Source organism: Psittacula echo (assembly GCF_963264785.1).
Source record: "Psittacula echo genome assembly, chromosome: 3".
NCBI classification, from domain to species: domain Eukaryota; kingdom Metazoa; phylum Chordata; class Aves; order Psittaciformes; family Psittacidae; genus Psittacula; species Psittacula echo.
This window is the reverse complement of record NC_137736.1, coordinates 106,946,641-106,971,644: the sequence shown is the minus strand read 5'-3', so window position 1 is coordinate 106,971,644 and position 25,004 is coordinate 106,946,641. Positions and strand designations below refer to the sequence as shown.

Sequence of the window (25,004 nt, the reverse complement as noted above, 5' to 3'; positions counted from 1 at the left end):
GAAGAAATTGCTTTTAGACACATTCCAGCTTCACAGACATCTAAAGATAGAGCATACTTGCCTGCAGGAGACAGAGAAGGGAACTGATTGCCAGGAGGCTCAAGTTCCAGCTGTAAAACTGATGTTTCCATCAAGACTGTCTCCTTGCATCAAATCTGAGCTGTGAAAACATCCTCCAGCTGATAGGTACCAGCTGGTGCTGAGGGGGAAAGGAAACGCTGCTTGTGGCAATGCACCATAAGGCACGCATCTCGCCTCTGCTTTAGAAACACTCTTCAGCATGGAATTACTGGTTAAACAGCTGGTACGTTACCCTGCTGGCATGAGCATGTCCTCAGACTCTTTTGGTACATTCACTAACTGTAATGTATGATAAATCACAGCAAGAAATAAAAATACCTAAATCACAGCAAGAAATAAAAATACCTTTAAACCCAGTCTGATATCTTTTGCAAAGAGACAATAGTTTGAGTTACTACAATGAGTAGAATGAACTTTTATTTTCACTCATCCTTCATTAATACCATACAATTAGAATGCAATATCTGGAAAGAAAAATAACCTTGAAATAATTTAAAACAGAAGGCACAGAAAACCAAACCCAACTATGCAGCTACAAGAGAAAGAGGGGAAAATGATTCAGGAAGGGAATTAATTCAGAAATGTTTTCTCGCTAGACATTCTGATCAAAGGCTACAGCTCACAGAAACAAAACGCACAGTTTAAGCTAACCCATGCTTTTCTTACATACACATATAAAAGAGAGAAAAAAAAAGATCTAAAAATCTGAGTTTTGCAGGGTTTTGAATGAAAAGTGTCATTTTAAAAATAATAATTAAAAAAATCCCAAACAAACATTAAATCTAGTACATATGTCAAAATCTTCCCTACGCTCTACACTAAGACGTAATTTACCAAAAAAAAAATCTGCATTAAGAGCAAAGCATACAGTTAAACAGCACCTGGGGACGGGAGGAAACTGATTCTCAAACCAATTAGAGTATCAAAGAAGTTTGGTGTTTGCTTCAGAAACAAAGATTCTCAGTATAGTAATATACTGCAGAGGACATTCTTTAGTTTTAATGTTATGAAATGAAACTGATACATTACAGAGAGAAATAAAACCACTTCATTCATATGAGATTTGGGGTTTTTTCTTTTTTTTTTTTTGCAAAAGAGTAACTTTATTTCTTTTGAAAACAAAGCTACTGGGATTAATGACATGCGATAATATGCCCTGATATTATACCAGCTAAGTTGGAAAATAAAGTTCATGCTTCACAATTGAAATATGCTGTGATTCTCAAATACATTCTCTGGTAATGAATACTACAATACAGAGGTCATTCATAAAATCAGTTCAGGTTGGGAACCTGCTTTATAAATGAAGCTCTTTTTCAAATATGCAGAACACTGACAACACACAGGGTTAGCTCCAGGTCAGCACATTTCTTTCTGTGCTCCACCCCTCTTTTCTTAAACAAATGGGTGCTTAGCTTACAAATATCATGGAAAGGCAAAGTCTAGAAGTTACAGCTTGGCTTGTAAAAATACTAAATACAATCCAAGAGAAACAGTATTACTCTACTGACAACTTAATAGCAGGTGCTCTCCAAAGGAAAGTAAAATAATATCCTGAAATGTAAGAGAGATGGTTCCAGCATTCGGTATCAAGGCATTTGCACATTTGCCAAGGAGGTGACAGAATAAGCGTGAACTTTGCAGCTTGCTTTGCACTTGGACTTGAATTCAAAGAGCCTTCCTTTTAGCCTGCCCACTTGTAAACCATAGTGTATGGTTTCTTAATAGCTTGCCTTTTCCCTGGAAATAATTCTCTCGTTTAGAAAGTACAAGCCACGTGAACAAAGGGAGTTGACGACTATAATACAAACAGTAAAAATGATCTTTGTAAAAATGTTCATCAAAATTCTCTGACATAGCAAAACATTCATTTGTAAAGTCAAGTCTAATACTGCAAGCCACTCACTCAAAGGCGACCTCGGGCACGTGTATTCTTGCCAGCGCTGCAACAGTAATTACTTCCATATTTCTTGTCACTATAGGATACAAACTCTGTAATATATTAAAGTTTCCTAACAAAGAGTCCAATTATTGCACTTTATAAAAATTCCAGTAATATCAGGCTTTTGTCCTACTTTTCTATGAACACTGATGCCCTGCATGAAAAATCTGGGGGACCAAGTAATTTCTGGTGAGTAAGATGGATTGCATGAATCAGTCTGAAATACTGAATCAAAACTGGAAAAGCAATAAAGAGACGTACCTTTGGAAACAGATTTTGATTCATAGCAGCAGACAGATGCGTCATTCTGGTACTGACACGTTCTTTTTGCAGGGAAGAATGGGCACATGGCTATTACGTTTATATACCACATATAACTTGAGGAATGTGCAGAGAAACCCAAAGAACCACTAAGTTCTTCTGCTAATTTTACAAGCCTGATGGGGAAAGCTCAATGGCAGCCGTATCAGAGTGGGAGTTTCTCTGTGGGCTCATGTATATTTGCATTTGCGTCAGCAGTAGATATATAGCAAACAGAAATGGCTATTTCAGGATGGAAAGATATGCAGAGTAAGTCTGAGAGGCCTGTAAAAAAAAAGGAAAATACAGCAGTTTTGGCCCTGCTTATAACCAGCTGTATCAATAGGGAAAAAGAAGATAGAGGAGATTTTTGTGCCAGCTATCTAGAAAAAGATGCTGCTTGAACCGAAGCAATTCGCAACTCTAGATGAGGCTTCCAGGCCAACAAATCACGGTTAAAGTTACTTTGTTCCTCTGCTCCTTCAGCATGGGAACAAGTGCAGAATGGCTCATTCCGACTGTGGATAGTCCATTTACAGCAACAATCATATCACCACACCTAAAAAACACAAGAAGAAAACCAAATGATGACTACTGCTCTGCAGTAACTAGTACACACCAACAAACACTTCATTGCTGGGGTGATGGTTTTGCATCGGCTGGAACCCGAAGAGGTTCAATTTTAAGTCTGTTTTACTACTGAGACTCATCTGGGAAATTCCCGAATCACCACACTTCAATTCTAATAAAAAGACAGTTCTGCATTAAGAGCTAACCCGTATGGAAACATGAAAAGAGAGATTCAGAAAGATCTAACGGAGTCAAGAGAAGATGAGATAGCATGTGCATGACAGAACCATTTCTGTTTGTTTGTGTGGATTATAACACATTTACACCAAGCATGCCTTCACTGTAGGAGGTGTAACTAAAGATACTTATGGTTACCAACTGAAAACCTTGTTTTCAGGGGCTTACAATTTTGTCAAACATAACCATTTGGCTTGAAACCGCCCTCAGCAGATGGTTCAACTGAGCAGCTGTAGCATCTCTGTGTTTTGAAGCAGTGAGCAGGAACTTGGGAGGATGCTGTTTGTCAGCCTTCAGAAAATTAACCTCAAAGGGTCAAGTTCCAGTTGTTACAAGCTCAAGAGAAACTTAAAAAAACCACCTTCCTATACTGAGCATGCCCCATCTCCAAGCATCTCCCTTCTGCGACTTGGGTGCATGGCACCCACCAGAGCAGTGAAACACACCCCTAGAGATCACATAGGACTCCTCCAGAAAGTGATCCTCCCAGCTATTGGCAGCACCAAAATGGATGGCAAAGCGATGCTTTCCTGGTGCCCTCCACTAAGGCAGAGCAGAGGAAGAAGAGTCTGTGTGACCAACACCAGTCAAATGTGCATTCAGAAGGCCTTCTCTGCCTAGAAGAAGGTACCCCTCACCCAAACCACAATGCTATAGTTCACTTAGTGGGGTCTCACTCACCCAGCCTTTCTGCTGAAGTGATTTCATCTTCTATAAAACCACACCAGACACATCATTTCATGTCAGAAAACCATCCTAACTATTGGACTGTGATGTTATTTACTTCTTTCCTCCCTAGCCTAACAAAGTATTTAGATAATTTAAACAAAATAGAACAGCTTCAAAAAGATCTGCCCCACAATAACTCATGGTGCAGGCTCTAATGAGCTCTCCCTTTTTGATGGCCCATTTTTCAGTCCATATTCTCAGTGATTCAGAACATTCAAACATCACACGAGCATCTTTTCCATTCCTTACAAGGGGATAAGTGTGACCACAGCCACTCTTCCCCCCTTCTTAAGAATGATGCTTGAATTTCCATTTGTGTGAAGACTCCTAGTTATTAAGTCCCCAATCTGATATTATTTACTTTGGGTTGAACTGCGATCTTTAAATTAATCCAAACTGTTCCATAGTTGGCAAAAGAAATGTAATTTTCTATTCAGCCAAGCTATTTCTTCATTTATTTATTTAGTCATTGAACTGAAAAATCAATTACTGTCAAGGCTCTAGGCATAAGTACATTTTTTGCTTAAGTTACTTTGTAAGTAAATTTATGTGTAAAAATCATGCCATAAAACTTCAAGTTGCATATTCTTTACTACCACCTTCACAAAAAAAAATGAGTAAGAGAACATCTTAGGAATACAATCCTACAATAGGAATTGTAGGTCATCCTGCAAGAGGGTAAGTTGCATATATGAATACTAGACCTGGGGGTTGCATTCAAATATAGTTTGTAAGTAAAATCATATAATCTTTCAGGTCAGGAGGGACCTCAGGAAGTCTATGGTCCCACCTTCTGCTCAAAGCAAGGTCAGCTGTGAGACCTGACCAGGTCTCTCAGAGCTTTGTTCACTCTGGTCTCAGGAACCTCCAAGAGCAGAAGCCATGTAACTTGTGCCACTGCCTGACCACCCTCATGGGGAAATAGTTTCTCCTTATAACTAATCTCTATCGCTTTTGTTCAACATGTGCCCACTGTTGCTTTTTGTCCCATAGCACTGTGAAGTGTCTGGGCTCTGTTTCCTTGACCATCTCCTTGCAGGTCCTGGAAGGGGCTGTAAACTGCCCTTGAAGACCTCCTCTCCTCGTGGAGCAGATGCTCCAGCTCCCACCAGCTCAGGAGCATTTGCTGAACTTGCCTCATGAACATGTCTCATTTTAGATTGTCTTCCCTGCCAACTAATGACTCTCAGGGTACTGGCATGGGGACTCGGTTCCTTAAAGATCTTTTCAGAGGTCTTTTTCATCTACTTTCTTGCCCTTCCATTAAAGCAGCAGCATCAGTTTCCAGCAGTGTCTTCAGAAGGCTATATAAAAGGATAAAGCAGTTTTCCCCACTTTATAGAATTTCTAACTTTTTAGCTGTTTTCTAGGAAGAAAAAAACATTACAAACTAGCCAGTTCTGCACATACACATTTTGCAATGTCTCTTGGCCTAAAGAAGAGGCCAAGCACTAATGAGCTGGATGATCCCCACCCCAACATGCTGCAGTGTATTTCCTTAAGCAATTAATTGCAGCACCACATCGCTATTTAAGTGTTGATTATTATTATTACTACTACTACTATTATTTTAGCTTACTTTAATCTTCCATCAAAGTATGCAGGAGTTCCAAGAACAATGGTTTTAATGAAGAAAGGCTGGTTTGTGTGGTTCTCTTCGTAGCCACCAACGATGCTGAAACCCCAGCTCCCTAAATTGCTCCGCCGCAGTACCACATCATGGCAGCTATGGAGGCAGCTGTGGAATGGAAGCACAGGATAGCAAGAGAAAAAGCCATGTATAGCACATATAGATATTTCTGTAGTAGGCACAGCACCTGCTGTCTCATCATTACCACTGTGCCAAGCATGAAAGAGAAGGGGAGGAATGGTGATTAGAGACTTCTGTTCCCAGTCTAATTTCACTATATTTAAACCAAATACCAAAAAAACTCTGCAATCTTGAGACATAAAAGTGGTTTAAAAGAAATAATGAAGTGCTAGAATAATTACTTCAACACAGTTAATTCTGTAATCTGACAGAATGACATTTCAGGGATTTCACAGGTGGCAAGAATGTGGGTGAAAAATGGATACCTGATGTGTTTAGTCACAAGCCAAAAATGCAGTGTGTTTTCCTTCCACACCTAGTCAGTTTAGGCTTTTTCTGCTTTAAGTAATGATCTAAATATCCATGCATCATCTTTGCTACCTCTGAACTGATGCATCTCCAGTAAGGGAAATATAAATGCTTAGCCATTTTATTACACAGAATGTAAATAGTGCAGTTCATGCTTCACCAACTGTACTGGTATATGTTATCTCCCACAGTGAAAATTAATTCTTGTCAAATAAGTTGGCAATGACTGTAATTAGAAACAAAACATCCTAGACAGTAACTTTTGGGTACAAAAGATGACAAGTTCTTTACTGAAGTACAATACTCCTCTAAAGAATAGCAGCACAATGCATAGCACAACTTTAGGAGCCACACGTGAGCATCTGTAATATATAAGCAATAGGCCACTGCTGAAGCATGGAAAGGAAGTACATTTACCAAAACTGAGCTGTTTATTGAGATTAAGTAACTCATTAATATCTGAATGAAAGAGAAATTAATTGATAGCAAAACTCAGAAAAAGTGTGAAATCTTTGGAGGGCAAATACATGGTTCTCTTACCTTCAACTGCATTCTGCTACCAATAGGCCTGGTTCTCATTGTGGCTTTATACTTCAACTACAGAACTGAGCCTGGTAACTCTATCACAGAGAAGGAGGAATTAACCTGTACACTTTGACTGAAGTCAACTACACTCCTTGCTGTAGTGGGAGCTCTTCTGGATAACAAGCAATGCTGGAATAAGCTTATAGCTGTAGCCACAAGAGTGTGAAAAATAGAAGAGTAAAAATTAAACATTGTGATGTCCTGCAGACTGAACATTAGTGAAGGGGAGGGAGCTCATTGCGAATCTTGAAGAGATTTTGTATTTGGCAGAGATGGTAATGGGTTCTTGAAAAAAAAAAACCATGGGAATTTGTAAGAGACCCATGTCAAGAGTCCATCAGAATGACAAGTCTGATCCATCCTAAGGTTATACACTTGGCCTTGTAAATTAACGTAAGCAAAGAGACACATGGGTATATACTTTGTGGTTTTATTAACAATCTCTTTGGGTTTAGATATTCTACAGAAAGTTATGGTTAAACAAGAAAAGATTGCTTGTGTTCAATCAGAAGAATCCACATGGGTAGTTACTAAGGTTAGTGAAGGGATAAACCCAGTCTGTTAATCTCTCAGTTTCCTATAGAAACATTGCTCCTGCTCATAGTACACTTAGTAAACACACTGCCAAATGAGTAGGAAGGTGTCCCTGCCCATGGCAGGGGGATTAGAACTAGATGATCTTCAAGGTCCCTTCCAAACCAAACCAGTCTATGATTCTATGAGACTGTCAGTCACGCAGAAATAAAGGCAAATGTGCTGCAACTTACAAGTTCTATGCTTTGTATCTTGGACTTAACTTACAACAGGTAACTAATTACTTTATCAATTAATTCTGTACCTTGGAAGTCCCAGCCACATGACCCACGATGGTGACCAGCTGGCATCATATTCATTTTCACTGATGGTACTCAATTGCTCTTCATTAGCCTGGGGCTGTTCTTCTACAATCTGGACTTCCAGGGCTTTCAGGGCAACTACCGAAGAAGCAGCACTAGCTTTCAGCATGGCCACCGCCTCGCTGTGACTTAGATTAGTCAAATCAATGCCGTTGATGTCCAGCAGCACATCACCTGTTCAAAGGAGCAAGTGAGAACACATCAATCAGTCAAGTCCTTCCCACCAACAGCACTTCTCACATCAGAGTTTCATTTGATACTGTATTTTTCAGAGCTGAGGCACTCTGTACTAAAAGCCTGGGAATGTGAATACCTTACACTGCCAGTTTGAAAGATTAATGTACTGAACTACCAAGTTGGATTAGTATCATTTATTTCGACATAACACATCAAATGCTGTGATTTCTATGGTATATCACCCTGAAAATTTAAGATAGAAATTACCTAAACACCTCATCATCTCAGCTGCAACTGCTACTGCAGGTGCCACTACATAATGACTTTCAGTGGTGGATCTTAGGTCCACCCTAACTTTAAAAGAAAGGAAGAATTTTGGAAGGAACAGTACAGGCACCACAAAGTAACCAACTCCTGTAGGTAAGTGAGGCTCCACAGAGTATTCTAGATCTTCTGGTTTTTCTAAGCTGTTACTCAAAAGAACAAAAAGGAATTCAAAAACTTAGTGGAAAGACTGGTACAAAACCCAGTCCATTAGAAGAAAGAAAAAGCATCCCTACAAAGATAATCTGGGAAAAGTCAAAGCCACTAAAAAAACTACCACAATTTTTATTTTATTTCAGAATATTTTTAAAAGCCTCAGGATGAAAACAAGGATTTTATTTAATGCCCAAACAGTGACAGTCTTCTCTTTCACACAATGCCTCGCCTACTGATAAAAGCAGAAGTGCAAATGCCTGGATCACATCTGGAACGAGACTCATATTTGAAAAGTTTTTTTCCTCCCAAGGAAAGCTAAAGTTGAGGTGCAGCTTAACTTGAAATTACTTTTGTTGCTGCTATGACTACTTTAATGTTATACAATGCAAGAGCAATTGTGATTCTTCTATAGAGTTTGTATTTCATAGTAGTATAGAAAGAGCATACCCATTGGTAAGTGGGTGTAAATCTCCCTCTCTCAGAAGCATATAAGGATGCTCCCACACTGTTCTTTTTAAACTTGCAATCTGTGAAATTCTTTTCCTAAATTTCTGTCCTAAACCAATCTGTAATTCTGTGAACCCTGAACTGCAGAGATCCCATAGGCAGTCTTTGTTTTCCGTATGTTTTAATCATCAAATCCTTTGCTGTCAAACAGGCAAGCCTGCCTTCACCTACACTGAGTCTAACCTCCACCTCCTGGTTCCCTTCTGCAAAGCTGAGGAACAAGGACGGGTGCTATAGCACCCATGAAGACTGGGAAACCCAAGCTGTCCCAGGGGATAAGAAAGCACTCATGAACCAAGATGAACACTGACGTAGCTCTCAGGGTAAACTTGGCATGGGTGAGCTGCGGCCTGTCATCAGAGCATCTATCCTGTTTAGGTATTATACTGAGGAGCAGAGATTCTTCAGGCAGAACCGGGGCCCAGCCCACCCAATTAAACACAAAACCAGGATGCATGGACTATACAGTACAAAGCATCATACCAGACCCTCCACTCAGGGGATTACTGTCAGCTTTAAAGAATTTAACCAGACGTTTCCTGGTCTCATCCGTTTCCCCTGCTATCATTCTCTAAACATCCCTTTCCTAGAAAAGGTGGAAGTGTGATACTAAATACTGTATTTCCATTATTGAAACATAAAGAAAAGCATCCATCTGTGGATGCTTCCTTACATCTGCGAGACGACTTTTTGACACCACTTGACTCCAGAGACCCTATTATTCAACAAGCAGTCAGAGGCCACCCATGCCACAGGGAAGCCAGACCCCACCTCGTTTAATCCTGCCGTCTCGTGCCAAGCACCCGTGAGGCTGTACGCTTGTCACGAAGATGGGCAGTTCGCCACTTTTGCTGCCTCTGCCTCCTGCCACTGTCATTCCCAGGGATTCATGTGGCTCTTTTTTCACAGTAATGTGCTTTTCTTGGCATGTAACGCACTGGGAGAGATCCTGTTTGACAAGGATAAATAACATTGTTAAACTTAAAGAAAAAAGAGAAAACACAACTAAATACACCCCAATGCTATACTTAGGGACTTCAACAAAATGGTGTAAAAGCACTACGTAGTGCAAATCAGCTTTGGCTGGATTTCCTCCAGGTCAGGGGGGAAAAAAAAAAAAAAAAAACCAAACCAAAACAAGCCATTCATGTAAATACTTAAATATAGTCAGAAAGTTTATGAAGGCCCACACTGAAAATCTCACTCCAGTTTCTCTCAGCATCCTACACTGGAATAAGCTAAATTCTACGACTGCTCTGCAAAACCACATGGTCAAAAGATTAGACACAAACCAGCAACAAATCTTTTGATGTCTCGGTGAAGATCAGCATTACCTCATTTATAAGTAGAATATGGCCTAGAACTACGAAGAAGCTCCTGAGAAATGAAAATATATATGTTTTCATGGTGACAAAGAGAGACCATTTTAAAGTCCTTACTGGTTGCAGCCAGCAATAGCAGCAACAAGAAAATTAACATCCTTGAATGACAGCTCTCCCATGCAGCAATAACACATGAGCCACTTAGACAATTACCACTGTATGAGCTAAGAAAACTTGCTTCTTTCACTGCAGTCAGCTAATCCAGAAAAACATAGAAAAGCTGTTGCACATCTTCTGGTCCCACTCCAGACATCATGCAGGACCTGAATACCTGAATACCCAGCCCAACCTGAGCAGTTATCTAACCCTTCCAGGTAACTGTCCCCAGTTTATATACTGGCATGACGTGCTGTGGTATGGAATACCTCTTTGGTTAGTTTGGGTCAGGTGTCCTGTCTCTGCTTCCTCCCAGCTTCCCCTCCTCCCTGGCAGAGCATGAGACTCAGAAAGTCCTTGGTCAGAGTAAACATTACTGAGCAGCAACTAAAAACATCAGTGTTATCAGCGCTGTTCCCAGGCTGAAAGTCAAAACCACAGCACTGCACCAGCTACTAAGAAGGAGAAAAATGACTGCTACTGCTGAACCCAAGACAACCTGGAAGTTGCCTTTTTTTAAAAAAAACTATGTAAAAAAGAAGATAAATCCCTTTCTTCCAGGCTTACCTTGCTACACACTTGGACTATAACATGAGTAAAATGATATTTATGCCTCTTAGAAGGAGAAACACCAACCTTATGCGAGTTAGGTCGGCTATGAAACTGCTGCTGGGACTGGTGGTGGTGTGGGTTGCTGTTGTGAGTCCCGGTGTCTCGGATAATACTGACTGTCTGTGACTTCAGGGGTCTAGAGATGATCAAGTTCACTCTCTCCCCACTAGCCTGTCGAATACATAAAGCAAAGTAATTAACCAGATGGGATATGGATAATTAGCAGAGAGGGAGGAAAACAGATAGTGAAATATGTTGGAAATTTCCAGAGTCTTCAGATTTTGGTCAAAAGCTCTGAACACCTCTGGTACTTCCTTGAGAGACTTCCAAGAAAGATATCATACAAGAGCAGACTACTAGATTCTGGAGTTAGGGGAGTATCAGGGGGCTCAGTTACCAGATGTTAAACAAAATATCAATTCTTTCTATTGCTGCAAAACCACACCTCAAGAGATAAAAGTCACCCAGTATAAAAATCTGACCACTTTATCAAAAAACTGGGAAACTGAAACTACAGTTCTCAAGATTGTTGTTATTTTCCTTTAACTGCAAGGGAAGTTATTGAATTGATTCCTGAAACAAGTATTTACTACTCAGTTGCACTGCAGTTCTCTATATGATGATGGCCTAAGCAAAGATAACTCAATTAGACTGCAAGAACCTACTACTGGTCTATTCCAACTTTCCTAAAATGCAAGCAATTTTCACCAACATCCCATCAGCAGAAAGCAGCAATGCGCTGCAGCTGTTTTCTTACAGACTGGGAGAAAGGCATGGAGCAAAGATTTTCCTGTGGGAACAGAGAAGGGTCGTATGTCACAATGCATCAACCTTTGGGTAGTATTTGTGTTCAGTTCAGAGCCAGACATTGGGAACAGCCCTTTCTTGAACACTCAGAAAATGAGTTTTACTGCACAGGACTCATGTAAGTCCTATTTTTTTCCTTCCCAGCTGCTATCTATTTGCCTCTATGAAGTCTGACAAATCACTTCCCTGTTTTAACCCCAATTCCAGGCACAGGCAAATCAATACAAAACAAAGCCCACTTTTACAGAGCTTACTGAGAGACTTAAGCAATGGTTTATACATAATAATCCTTTTTTTTTTTTCCTCTTTTCTGCTAAGCAATAGGCTACATGCTTGCTTGTAGCAACTCCTTGCTCAAATGATCAGTCTTCTAACCTTCAGGCTGTATGCCAGGGAAGACTAACACACTTTTCATTTCTGAGGAGGTAAAGTTCATTCTGTTAGGTGCCAAAGCAGGCCCTGTTTTGCACTATTATTTCCAGAACATAAATCACAGCAAATTGCATCGCTGCAGGCTTTTAGGCATTACACAAGCTGTTCTGTCTCGACAACCTCTACCCCAGGCTTTGCCCAAGAAATAAAGCTGAGCTAAGGACTCAGGGAATACAAATTACCTGTATAACCTGAGCAGCAAGCTCAGGTGTCCCGTGCTTCAAGTCATGTCCATTAATTGCAAGTACGCGGTCGTTGCTGCAGAGCCTGCCGTCTTGAGCAGCCAACCCCCCTTCCAAAAGGTCAAGAATAAAGACTCCTGGCTCATCTGTTCTGCGCACAAGTTTAATGCCAAGCTGCTCACTGGAGTCGCGCTTGTGCAGTGTCACTTGAAAGCTGTCTTCCCGCAAGGAGCTGGTGGTGTCCGCATGGTTGTGTGTGCGGCTCCCGTACCGCCTCTCTCGCAGCACAGTGAGGTGCAGCACTGAGCAAGGCTGGGAGAGCACAGCTCGAGCATGGTTGTGGGACACATTGCTTATGTCAAAGCTGTTGACCTGAAAAACAACAACAATGAAATTGGAATAATATCTTCACGTGTTTAATTGTTCCTGGTTACACCCTCTCCAAACTAAATTCAGAGCTCACTGCAAAACCAGCCATGAGCAACCTACATATCTGACCCTACCAAGCTTCCTCTCTCATCATTCCATCCTCTCCTGCAAACCCACTTTGGTTGCTCAATCTACAAGCCTACCTTTAGATTTGAACAGATCCTTGAGATCACTGAGTCTAACTATCAACCCAGCACTGCCAAATTCACCCCTAAGCCATGTCCCTAAGCGCCACATCTTTTAAATACCTCCAGGGATGGTGACTCCACCACTTCCCTGGGCAGTGTGTTCCAATGCTCGATAATCCTTTTGGTAAAGAAGTTTTTCCTAACATCCAATCTAAACCTCCCTGGTGCAGCTTGAGGCTTTTTCTCACAAAGGTGACAGCTCTCTAAGTCAAAACCTGTCATCACACTCTAGGGTTTTTGTTCTCCTGGTCTCCTACACTTGCCTTCCTTAGATCTTTATGATGTTTGCTCTCCATGACAAGAACTTTGCATGGGCTTTCAGTATCAAGCCCAGCATCACTTTAAAATAATAGCTATAAAAAGAGTACAACAAAATCTCTGAAGAAAGCCTATATTTAACAATATGCAGTACTTCCATGATGTGAAAAATTGAAAAAACCCCAAACACCTTGAAATCCAGAATAATGAAATTTGTTCATTATTCAATTCTATTTCAATATTCTATTTCAATAGAAAAAAAATAAAAAGGTTGTACTAGTTCTCAAGTCTTAGCATGAAATTAGGACATTTTTCACTGACTTCAACTAGGTCAGCTTCAGACTTTTAACCTGTTATCACTCAAAATTCAGTTGTAAATGAAAAACAGATTAAACTTTCCCTCCCTATTACTGCCCTGTATTTATTATCTCACCCACTGATACCAAGATCAGTAATTTTCAGTAATTTCTTGTGCTATAAAGTTAAGATAAAAATTGACAGTGCAATGAGATTTGGCAGAAAACAGGAAAGCCACAAAACCCAGCACAAAAGCCGTGTTTGCCTTGTTTTGTAAGATGGGGTTTAAAGTTAACAGTACAACTTCATCCTTAGCATGTATTGTTGTTCCCTGACAGAGGAACCTCTGCCCCGTAATTTCAGCAGAGAGAAACTAACACCAGATGAACTATACTGACCTGCCTCAGCTAAGTCTTTTAATGCTCTGCAGTGCAACCTCAGTTAAAATAGACACTTGCAGCTTCCCACCATATAATAGCAATATTAACACTCTAAAAAAATAGGAAGGGAAAGGACCTGATCTATGTACAACAGCCACCACATTTATATCACACATCTGACTGGAGGAGCTCCAAGAGGTCAATGTCAAACCATAAAGCCATGGTGGTTTCAGCACGGTGAAGGGGTAGTTGTACCTTTGCTGAGCCACCTCCACCTCCAGCCCAACACCAGTACAAAGCTGCTACTCCCAGCAGCACTGTGAGCTCACACACCAAACCATGGCCATATCCTGGTCTGCTACTGCCCTGAGACAGGTTGTAACCTTGGGCAGAGGAAGAAGAGGCACAGCTAGGAGAAATAGCATTTACAGCTGAACCTGCAAAACCAACTAGGACTTATCTGTCAAGAGCCTTTAAATTAAATCTAGTTTTATTTTTAGCTATACTTATTATACTTTATTACTTTTATTACTTATACTTTAGCTAGCTAAAGTAAATACCTAAAATATGGAAGCATTCAAAGGGCACAGAAGAATATATGTGATAATACGTAATTCTTCTGTCTACAAGGCAGTTAACAATTTCAGAATAAACCAGCCTTAGCATTTCTGGGGGAAGGAGATTCTCATTAGGACATGTTTTGCATGAATTACAGTCAGAGTTTAGCACAAAAAAGGGGCAATTTGTAGACTATTTTGAAAATGTCAGGCACCTATCTATACCCTGCAGACAACACGTGCTTTTACGTAGCTGTTACTCAATGAGGTTCCCTCAGATCTTAAAAGGGTAATACTTCCTGTTAGACTGGGCAAGAAAAAGCTGAGTTTCACCTAGCAGTCCTTTCTGGATTTCTTTTAGTTCTTCGCTGCTCATAAAAGCCTTTGAAGACATTTGCAGAAATATCTGACTGGAGTGTGCACGCTGAGCTGCATTGAACTCTGCATTTAATTACAGCCGGCAGAGACTGAGCCTGGGCATTTTAACACAACAGTTCAGCACCTGCATGGGTAAATTTAAAGCAATAAAGATATTGTATCTTCCAAAAAGTTTGGCTATTACCTCCTGAACCCCTCCCATAGTGTGACTGAAGGACTTTCATGGATACCACCCTAGCATCTGACAGCCCCAATGCCAGCACATTGATACAGAAGACACTGCAGCTTATAAATCCTACTCATACCCATTTATTGCCACTTATGGCTTTGGAAACCATAACTGACACCTGCCCAAACAGCAAGACCTTCCAAAGCTTCACTGGAGCTCAAGCTCCCTGTTTTCTGGCAACCAAGGAGAGCGCCTGAATATCAGAATAAATTAGGCAGCATTCAGTGTCTGCAACTGCTTGTTTAATAGGCAGCATTTTTGAAACCTCTTGGATTGCTTTCTCAGCCAGCCACTACGCTAACACTCCAACAGAGGAAAAAGGCACAATTTCTCAAAAGGGACTTTATTTTCTGAAGTGCAAACTTACTTCATTCTAAGGATAACTGCAGTATTTAAGCTACTTCTATTGGCTTCATTTCAAGAAAGTGAAATGAAAAAGGCTGATACTACTTTTGGACTGATCTTAGACTATCAGATCAAAAGCAAACACTGTGATTGAAGTAATTTTGAAATGATGGTAATATTTTTGTTTCAGGTGGAATGATTAAAAATAAGCAAAAGCTGGAGGACTGTCCTGTTTATGTAGAACTCAGTTACTGCCATTCTTAAGAGTCCTATAAGCAACTCTTTCTCCTAATACAAAATTAAAACTCCAAAATTAATATAATTTGATCTTTTTACACTGCCTGGGGCTAATTACGTAAAACCATAGCAAAACCACACTCAAGCATAACCACCTTAAATTTTAACTGTTTGGGGTGGAGGGCTGAAAAATATTTAAAGCACCTCACATCAGATCATGCCAGAAAAGAATATCAGGTACTCTCTTACACACACTGACAGATGCAGATCAGCTGCTTAGGGTGTTGGAAGTTAAAAGTGAAGCTAGATTAAAATAAGAGTTTAGATGAAGCCAGCCTCACAATCCACAAATTGCTTTCTACATAGTACAAATTATGCCAACTTGTTAGCCAGAAGTAACCTTGGGTTCCTACAGAAAGCATGCATAAATTTGGAATAAAGACCAAGTCCCACAACATTTAACAACAGAGAAATAAACTCATATTTTAAACACTGATAAGAGATGCTAAGAAGGAAAACTAATTCCAGGGACTGGTCCAACATACAGCATAAACCACGATAGCCAAAAGTGCTAGAAAAGGCTCTGCTCTGAATATTAATTTGCCTTCCAACTGATAATTGCAAAGCTAACATTTACACAACATAGTCTGACAAGGAAAATCTCCCATCTCATTTAACAGGCAGTTCTGCAAGAAGTGAATGGAAAGCAAGCAGACAGAATACATAATTAGGTTTCATACTTGAAGTATTTGGTCTCCAGCAAGAAGTCTTCCATCTCTGGCAATGATCCCATCTCGATAAACCTCCTGAATGACAATGTTGATCAAAGGCGTTTCATTGCCACCCACTATGCTAATTCCTAATTCGATATAAGGATTGGACCGATGAATTTCAATAGTAGTGATCTCTCCTTCAGGCAAGGTAGGTGGCTGTTGATTTGCTGCCAATTATTTTTAAAAAGAAAGATTATTAATATCCTTTATACCTCATTCACTTTCAATAAAGCAAATCACCAAAGGACAATGTAAACAGGCCACATGACAACGGTTTAGCAACAAACTAAAACAAGTGCAATCATATTAGTTCCACTACTTGTTGGAACACTTATCAAAACAGCTCTCTAATAACTAAGCAGCATCCATGCTTCCTGAAATGGGGCCATTTGGGTTGGAAAAGATATTCTGAACCCTCTGAATCCTGTCCTTTATTATAAATTTCATACAGTTAATTTCCAATTGGGCCACTTGTGTATTCACATTTGGTATTGATGATAAAAATATGTGTTAGGGGTTACCTCACAGACCATGACTTGGTCACGCCTCTTTGTTACCTGGACTCACAACTGCAATTGAGCTGTTGTTGAGTCACTGGGTTAAGGGAAGGAGCCCATTTCTGAAACAAACATGTAGTAAACTAAAGAGGAAAAAGGTGGATACTAAAGGATGGCAAATACAGAGGAGAAGGAAGGGGACAGGACCACCTTCCTCTGCGGTAAGGCTCAATGCTTCATCTCTGAAATCCCAGTTGCTAGAGATGTTACTGCTTGCTCGGTGTAGATAAATGCAGGAGTTACTCAGCTGCTTTTTTGCTCAAGCAGGACAGCACTCCATGTGTGTAAAGGCTGCTGATCCAGGGTGGGGGGAAAACAGAAGAGGGGAAAAGAAATCTCATCTTGGAAAACACCATAGAAATTACAGTCCTTCCATCTCACTGCAAGGCCAGTGCTACTGGTGGATTAACCTAAACTACTGTGCACAATGATATGATAAATGATGATATAGCAACATGATACCTGGCACACACAGATATTTCTTTCCTTCCTAACTGTGCTCATATCCCAGTTGTATACTTGGACATAACCAAAACCCACTAAGATTTAGCCAGGAATTGCAAAAGAAAAGAGCAGAAAATGAAGATGTGCATTCACGGTTGGTAAGAGACAAGCTCTGACACCACAAATGCTTCCACATCTGATAAGACACTTGAGAGGATAAGTGATGACATACTGTCTGCTACAGTGTTCTCCTCAAAAGTCGGATTGTCGATGCTGGGCTCATCTGTCCATGCGGGAAGGGCAGGCGAGGTGAAATTCTGCTCGGCTGGCACTATTCCCTGATCTGCATCTGGAGATAAACTGCTAGGCTGCTCCGTCCCACCAGGACCACTCTCACCCTCTGCTTCTGCTTGCAGCCTGCTTGTTCTCCTTCTCTCTAGAACAACCCTTCGATGAGAAGCCCCAGGACACCTGTGAAGACAATGTTAATACCACGGTTCAAACCATGTTTGCAGCAATGTTTGCAGCATAAAATGCCCAAGTATTCCATCAAGTGACATCAGTCTTCTTCAAAGCCTCAGATTTAAGCTAATCATAAAAATTATTAAACACACTGGACATGTTGTAGTGGACAGAACCCCAAACCAATACTGCCTTCTACACAAAACTCCTACTACTTAGTTTTTTGGCAATGTGCTGTAAAACACTCTGAATGTGGATTTACTCTGTTATGGATATTTCAGTTTCTGGAAGGTAGCCTCATTTAGAAAGTTAAACAGGACTGGCATAAGATTTCACAGAAAAAAGCCCCATTCAAAGACACGGAGACTCTGTTCCACTGAAGCCATCTCCTTTCACTTTAGTAAGCCAAGAGAAGGAAACATCATATTTTCCTGGAGTCAATTGGGGGAAGAAAGATATTAAAATTTTACTTCTGTTGCAATCTAAGTGTTAAGATACTGGAAAAGAAAATGCTTGTCTAGGAGTTTGTATGAAAAGTTCAGCAAAAATAACAGCTCTGCTCATCATCTCCTCTTGAGTTAGTAGTGTTTTGTCCTCCTCTTGTTTCCCCTTTTTTCTTCCTGACTTCACACAGGAGGTGCAATTTTTTGCTTTCCATCATGTAACAACGCTTCATCAGCATTGGCCCTTTTCACTATATACTGATCTTTATGAGTTCCCATTATTCTTACTGCAATAATTTTTTTGCTTACATTTAAAATCCTATAATAGTTTATTGCAAAGAAGGGCTGCAATGTTGCAAGTTCATGGAAAGCCTTCATTAGTCGAATGGTGTTACATTTACGTGTAGATAATTTGATGTGGGCATCAACCTTACTTCTGCCTGTGTGACAGTTTTACCAGTGTCTGGTATTCCACTTCTTACAGGATTTGATGCCCTTCTTAAATTTCCTGCTTGTGGAGCTGCTGACCACCTACAGATGTTTGTACTGCAGCTGCAGCAGAAAAAAGGAACTGTGCTCTTGAAACGACTCCCTGTTTTGGGAACGTGACAGATCATTACAACAAAAGAAGAAATTATTTATTTCTGCAACAGGAGAAGAAATTGGTTAAGAGAGTAAAGGACAGCAGAAGTCTAATGATGTCCTGACTTGTTAAACAAGAATGTTTTGAGAATCACAATTCTGTTCTGGCACTCTGTGAAGGTCATTTGTTAATTATATGGTTACACTGTTTTGGCTTGAGAGATTTTGAAGAAATGTTACCAAAGTTATCCAGCTCCAAAGAATGTTGATAAAGACACTTGTATAGCTTTTGTGACCCCCAGCAGTGTTATACATACATAAAGCGAGATATATCTATAGAGAGCTATATACAGATATATTAAAGTCATGATATACATGTTTTGAAGAATAGTATAAGGCAATCCAAATGTGCTGTGAAATATGTAGAAATACAGAAATTAGGGATAGCTCACATTATGACATTACACATTTAAGAAAACATTTCTTGGTGCTTTCTCCAAGGACACTGCGGGTCATCTTGTTCTTCAAAGTTAAGAAAGTGCAAGCACAGAAGATGAAAACGACATAAAAATAATGTGAAAAAGTTTATTTGAAAGATGGAACACAACCCTACTTCTTGGTTTTGCTCAGGTAGTATTTATTACATCAGATCACTGGCATAGCGAGACTGATCAGCAAAGAAATCTGAACAGTCTCAATTGACTCTAGTGGCCAGAGACACAGACAGAGGTGAAACTCATCAGAAAGTTTTATCATTGACCATTTCAAAATGCAAACCTCAAAAAAAGATCCCAAAAAGGCCAAGAAAAGGAGAGATGTAAATCCCTTCCCTCAACATGTCTGAAATGCTTTAACTTGATGGGTTAGCCTCACACTCCCTCAAATCTTAGCCCTGGCAACGGGGGAAAAAAAAGGAGCAATCTCCAACATCCCTCACTCTGCAGCAACACGGCCGGGGGTAAATGCTTGTGAAGAGGAAACCCACTGTCTAACGGGAGCTCTGACAGATGTGCTCTCCCATGCTGATCCACAAGAGTTTAGGACAAAGCCTCCCAAAAACGTGCATCCTTGCTGTCACTAAACTGCTCTGCTACAGGAGTGGTGATTTTTCAGCAGAGGTGAATGAACAGCTCAAAACCAACACTGTCAGAGGACCACACTCTCATCCCACTGAGCTTGAATGGCAGAGTCCAGCCTTAGCAGACTACTTCTGTGAATCAGATACTTGGGTATCTTCTACCAAAACACTGTCCTGTTGACTGTTATTCAGTCAGCTCAAAAGGCCTGTGGGTCCCAAAGGATCTGCTGTAGACGGCAAAGCAAACCCTGGATTTTTTTTTTAAACTCCTATCAAACCAGGATAGAACAAAAATCAGCCCTCAAAGTGTCCCATTTCTGTCAAAGCCTTCCCAACCACAGCCAGGTCCTCCTCCACTCTCATTCACACAGCACGTCATTACCTGGCAGCTGATGAAAGTCATCGCTTGAAATATAAATAGATTTGAGGTTTATTTTTGCCAATGATATTTAATTATCATTTCAAAGGCTAATATCAAGAAATGTAAGCAGCCTCCTGAGCACACCGACTTAGCTCAGAGGAATCCCTTTTGTGCAGTGCTCTACAAGGCACAAAAGGAAAATCTCCAGATTCTTCCCCACATTAACCAGTAATTGCAACAGACTACGACTTTAGCTTGGTATTGTGCAACTGCATCACCAGGAAAGTAGTTGTCTGGTGGAGACATTAATTCAGGACATGCCAAATCACAGAATCACAGAATGGTTTGGGTTGGAAGGGACTTTAAAAATCATCCAATTCCAACCCCCTGCCATGGGCAGGGACACCTTCCACTAGACCAGGTTGCTCAAAGCCCCATCCAACCTGGCCTTGAACACTTCCAGGAATGGGGCAGATGCATCGTCTCTGGGCAACCTGTTTCAGTTGCTCACACCCTCATAGTGAAGAATCCTATATGCTTCCTACCAAGCAGCAATGCCCAGACTGGCATTCTAGCACATCATAAGGAGATTTTTCATTTCCAATTGCAATGTAAAAGGACTTTTATTATTACTTACGAGCAGTAAAACCATACAGCAATTGTACCAGTTAACAAGTGCCAATAAATCCCAACAGGTTCACACCTTCACTAATACTGTTTTTGCCAAATACCTGGGATAAAGAGCATTTTGGACTAAATCTTGTAAGAGGTTATGTACACAGATGACCACCTCGGGATCAAAACAAATATTGAAGATTGGTTTTGTGGGTACGTGAATTCACTCTCATGGAACAAATTGCATAAAAAAGGGCTGAAATGTGTCTTACAGGAACAGCATTTCATGTCTACCTACAAAGTCAGAATATCCTGGCTAGGAGCGAGAAGAAAAGCAGGGATGATTTTCAGAATTTCCCAAAATTATTTTATTTCTTTCATGAATCAAGATGCTCAAGAATAGAGATACTGAAACAACCAGCTAAAGCAACCAAGAAATGTTATTTACTGGGAAACTCAAAGGGCAGTTGTTGGGATGTAAAAAGAGCTCTGCTTATATTCATCGACTGCCTTCTCTCCTCCCTCCAGCACCAGCTTTTGCTCAATTCTGGATGGTGACAAAGCAAAGCTTTTACCTTCGCCTTCTCTTAACCCATATCAGACAGAGAAGAAAATGGATTTTGATTCAATTTTTTTTTCTACAGCCAAGTCTGCTGGGTTTCTCATTTAAAAGCTGACTTCTTGGAACACCAGCAGCAATCCCTCTCTGCAGATAAAAAGAGCTTTCATACAAAATTAAGATGTAGTTTACAGTGTATTCCGTGGAATAACAGTAGGGGCTCAAAAAACACATTTGCTCACTGACTCCTGAAAAGAAAGATTTCATTGTAACTTATGCCATCAGCTTCTGCCGTCTACAGGTTTGATAAAAGCAAACACACCAAATAGCTTCAAACCAGTTGCACTAAATCATTTTCCAAGCAGCAGCTGAATTTAAGCAAAGACTGCAGACAAGCAACCCAAATGCCTTTGCTATTGCTCATAAAACCACCAGCAAAGTGACCTTAAGCAGTAATTCTGGCAAGATTTACAGCTGCAATGCAAAGTAAAACACAGTACTGCTTTGGAAAGTGGAGTGTTTGGGTCTTGGGTTTAATTTTGCCAGCAAAAATAAGGAGGGGAAAAAAAGAAAGAAAAGGAGGCACTATGAGTTATCTAGGTTTGGGAATCACAGTAGACTCAGGAAAAAGCAGAAGATAAAAGAGTGGCTTTGATGCACATTTTTCTCTCACACCCAATGATATGAGCAGCCTGTAAGAGCCAGGTGGCTTCAGCATAGAGAACCACAGGATCATCTGGTCCAGCCTTATAATAATAATAATCCTATTTCCCTCTTTCTATAATGGCATCCTTTCACTATTTAAATATTTAGGGTAGGACAGAATATCATGAGGACTATAAAATTATTAAGAGTTCAAAATCAGGTCCTAAACATTTAGGTGAGGGTAGGTATTGGAATGTATCTCTCTGACACAAAAACACTCACTTAAGCTACACCAGAAATTCCCACTGGTGTGAAGTAATGAGTTTCTATTGGATTAACAGGGTGTTGGACGTGTTCTATAAGCAGTCAGAACAACCAAACAAAAACCCCAGGGAAACTACATCAGGCTTGCAGGACGCACCATCACCCTGTTCAGTAAACAGGTATTTTTTAAAAACAAATAGGTCCTGGAGAAGTCTCGTGAGAGACCTCGTCTCCATCTACCTACCTCAAAGCAGAATCAATTCTGCTGTAACTGCTCCTGATAAAGCCTGGTTTAACAAGCTGATACACACTTCGAAATTAAGGAATACACAGCCACCACCCAAGCAATCTGTGCTAGTGCCAGACCATTATAAAGCTTTTTTTCCTAAAATCTGAACTAAATCTCATTTGTTCCTAGCACACTATTTCCTTCCTCTTTGCAGTCAGTTCGTACATCTAATTTTCCCCCTTCCTCAGCCTTTTTTTTTCCTACAATAAACAGCCCCCATTTGCTTTAACTTTTCCAGTCAAATCATGTTTTTGGGACCTCTAATGAACCATGTTCTCCCCATGGCTCTCTCCAGGTCTTCTACACTATTTCTGGTGTCCAAAAGGGGATCCAGTGCTTTAGTTGTGCACAGTTACAGACTGACCATTTCCTATGGTCTTCTACTGTGAATTTAAAAACCACCACCAACCCTCTCCTCCCTCCTATCTCCAATTCCTATTGCTGCACAAACTGGCCTACCAAGCATGTAAGGAATATGCAGTACAAGCATCTGAACCGCTCACCTGTTTTTGAGATGTGCTGCCAGGTCACATCGCTGCATGACTTCCTGACACACAGAAGAGAAGGGGCACAAAACAAACAGCTTGTCTAACAGTTTATGAACAAGAATGCTGGATTTTTTGCAGAGTTTAAAATGCAGTCTTTTTCGATCCAGTGGGCAGAAATCCTTCTCCTGCAGAAAGTTCCTTAGGCACTTGTAGCAGAAAGTGTGTCCACACGGAGTGTCCAATGGCTGCAACAAGGGCTGAAGGCAAATGTGGCAGACCAAGTCATCATCCACTTCATTCTGGTAGTTGTAGAGGTGGTTCTCCCTTGTCCAGTGCTGCTGGCCACACTCGAAGCACAGAGGGTTCAAGGAGGCATTCTGCTCCACCGAAGCCATGTCGTCACCTGAAGTCCCCATTGTAGAGCTAAGAAGGCTGACGGATACTCCTCCTCATAAGATGGGGTTGCTCACTTAAAGCTCAGAGGGAAGCCACTTCTTCCAGCGTGACTTATGCTCTTCAGTAAGGTGCCATTTTCTGCAACAAATGAAGAAATGAGAATTATTCATTTTGCATTAATTATGGAAGTTCTTATCAGAACTTTTGACTTCATCTGGATTTACCAAAACACAAAAGCTAGATACATTAACAGAATATCCCTATTTTGTGTAAATTTGTCACAGAAGACAGCAACAAAAAAAAAAATCCATTAGTATTTTTCCTTTTACAACATAAAGGTCTTATGGCTTCCTAACAGCTGCTGCACTGCACAGTTTTCACCTGCAAGATGACCAGTTTGTGACAGCAAGGACACCGCATTATGCAATGTCACACTAGAAGCGTGCAATTAGCATCTAGTGCAAAAATGCCCCCTTGTGCAACAATGGTTATATGGCTAAGTAAGTAAATACGTTCTTTACTATGAGATTGTGATTTTAATCTGTCCCTACTCTCTTTTTGGGATTTTGACTATTAATGTAGAATAGTACATGTTAAAGTTCTAAGTACATTGCATTAAAAATAACAGCAACAAACTGCTTACCCTGTTTGTTCCATTATAATATTGCATATATATCACCACTTACCTTCAAGTTTTCACAGAAGGAGGGACTGATTCTATCCAATATGTCACATTTGATTTAGTACAGAGACCCGTAATAAAAATATGGAATAAACTAATATGAAGCTACTGGTTCCTAACAACTAACCTATTTTACTTGTTACCTAACAAAATGACAGCATACTCAATGTTACAATAATCATGTCAGTCAAAGGACTGTAGGTGGGTCACTGTGGGCTGTATTTTCTAAACTCTGCAAGCTACTGAACTTTGCCCCTCTTAAAATAGCTGTGTGGTCAGGAAACTGTGCAGCCACCATCTGCAATCTCAAACACTAAATCTTTACCCCTCCCAACCTTATTTACCCTTCTCTCCCTTACAAAATCACATTGCTTGACACTCGTAACATGATGATTTAGAAAATGAAACAATTTTTCTCACATTCTTCAGAGATCTCCTCATTTGTTAGTTTTGGTAAATGTTCTCATCAGCACGGGACAACAAAATAAATCTAATTTGAGCAATGCCTATTTTGTGTCTAAATTCTTCCTTGCAGTTGAGCAAGCAACACTCAAGACACACTTGCTGTATTTTCCCAGAGTAGTAGCAAACATACGGAACAATGAAAACTGCTAGTTTAGGTACCAGCCCATCATCTTTATTTTTAGCTTCTGAAACGTAGTCATAAACATGTTCTGAAATTCATGTGGAACACATGCATTTCACTAGGTCTTACCATTTAAGAGAATCTCTGTTTTGGTTTTTGCGCCTTAACCTCACACAGCCAAGCATAAGACTTAGAGCCCATTTTACAAGGATTATTATATCCTTTGACGCAAAAAGGATTAAATAGTAATTTGTAATCCAGGATTCTACTCTGCCATGGAAATTGATGCTCATCATTGTCCTGACTTGTAGTAGATAATGCGCACCTTCTGGAAAGGATTTCCATGAG

General features: G+C 40.3%; 1 protein-coding gene across 2 annotated transcripts in view; it reads right to left on the bottom strand.

Annotated features, from left to right (window-relative positions):
* Window positions 1–274: 274 nt before the first annotated feature.
* Window positions 275–25,004, bottom strand: part of LNX2 (ligand of numb-protein X 2) — a 56,024-nt gene continuing 31,294 nt past the window's right edge. Inside the window, exons 2-10 of one of the 2 annotated variants that reach the window (XM_080614427.1) lie at window positions 23,008–23,526; window positions 17,439–17,677; window positions 16,173–16,372; window positions 12,135–12,506; window positions 10,738–10,884; window positions 9,395–9,572; window positions 7,402–7,633; window positions 5,439–5,597; window positions 275–2,882 (exon numbers count right to left, since the gene is read on the bottom strand). In XM_080614427.1, coding sequence (XP_080470553.1) covers window positions 2,747–2,882; window positions 5,439–5,597; window positions 7,402–7,633; window positions 9,395–9,572; window positions 10,738–10,884; window positions 12,135–12,506; window positions 16,173–16,372; window positions 17,439–17,677; window positions 23,008–23,408 — 2,064 coding nt within the window. In that variant the 5' untranslated portion in view covers window positions 23,409–23,526 and the 3' untranslated portion in view covers window positions 275–2,746. The remainder of the gene's footprint in view (window positions 2,883–5,438; window positions 5,598–7,401; window positions 7,634–9,394; window positions 9,573–10,737; window positions 10,885–12,134; window positions 12,507–16,172; window positions 16,373–17,438; window positions 17,678–23,007; window positions 23,527–25,004) is intronic. The other variant, XM_080614428.1, reaches the window with a different exon arrangement.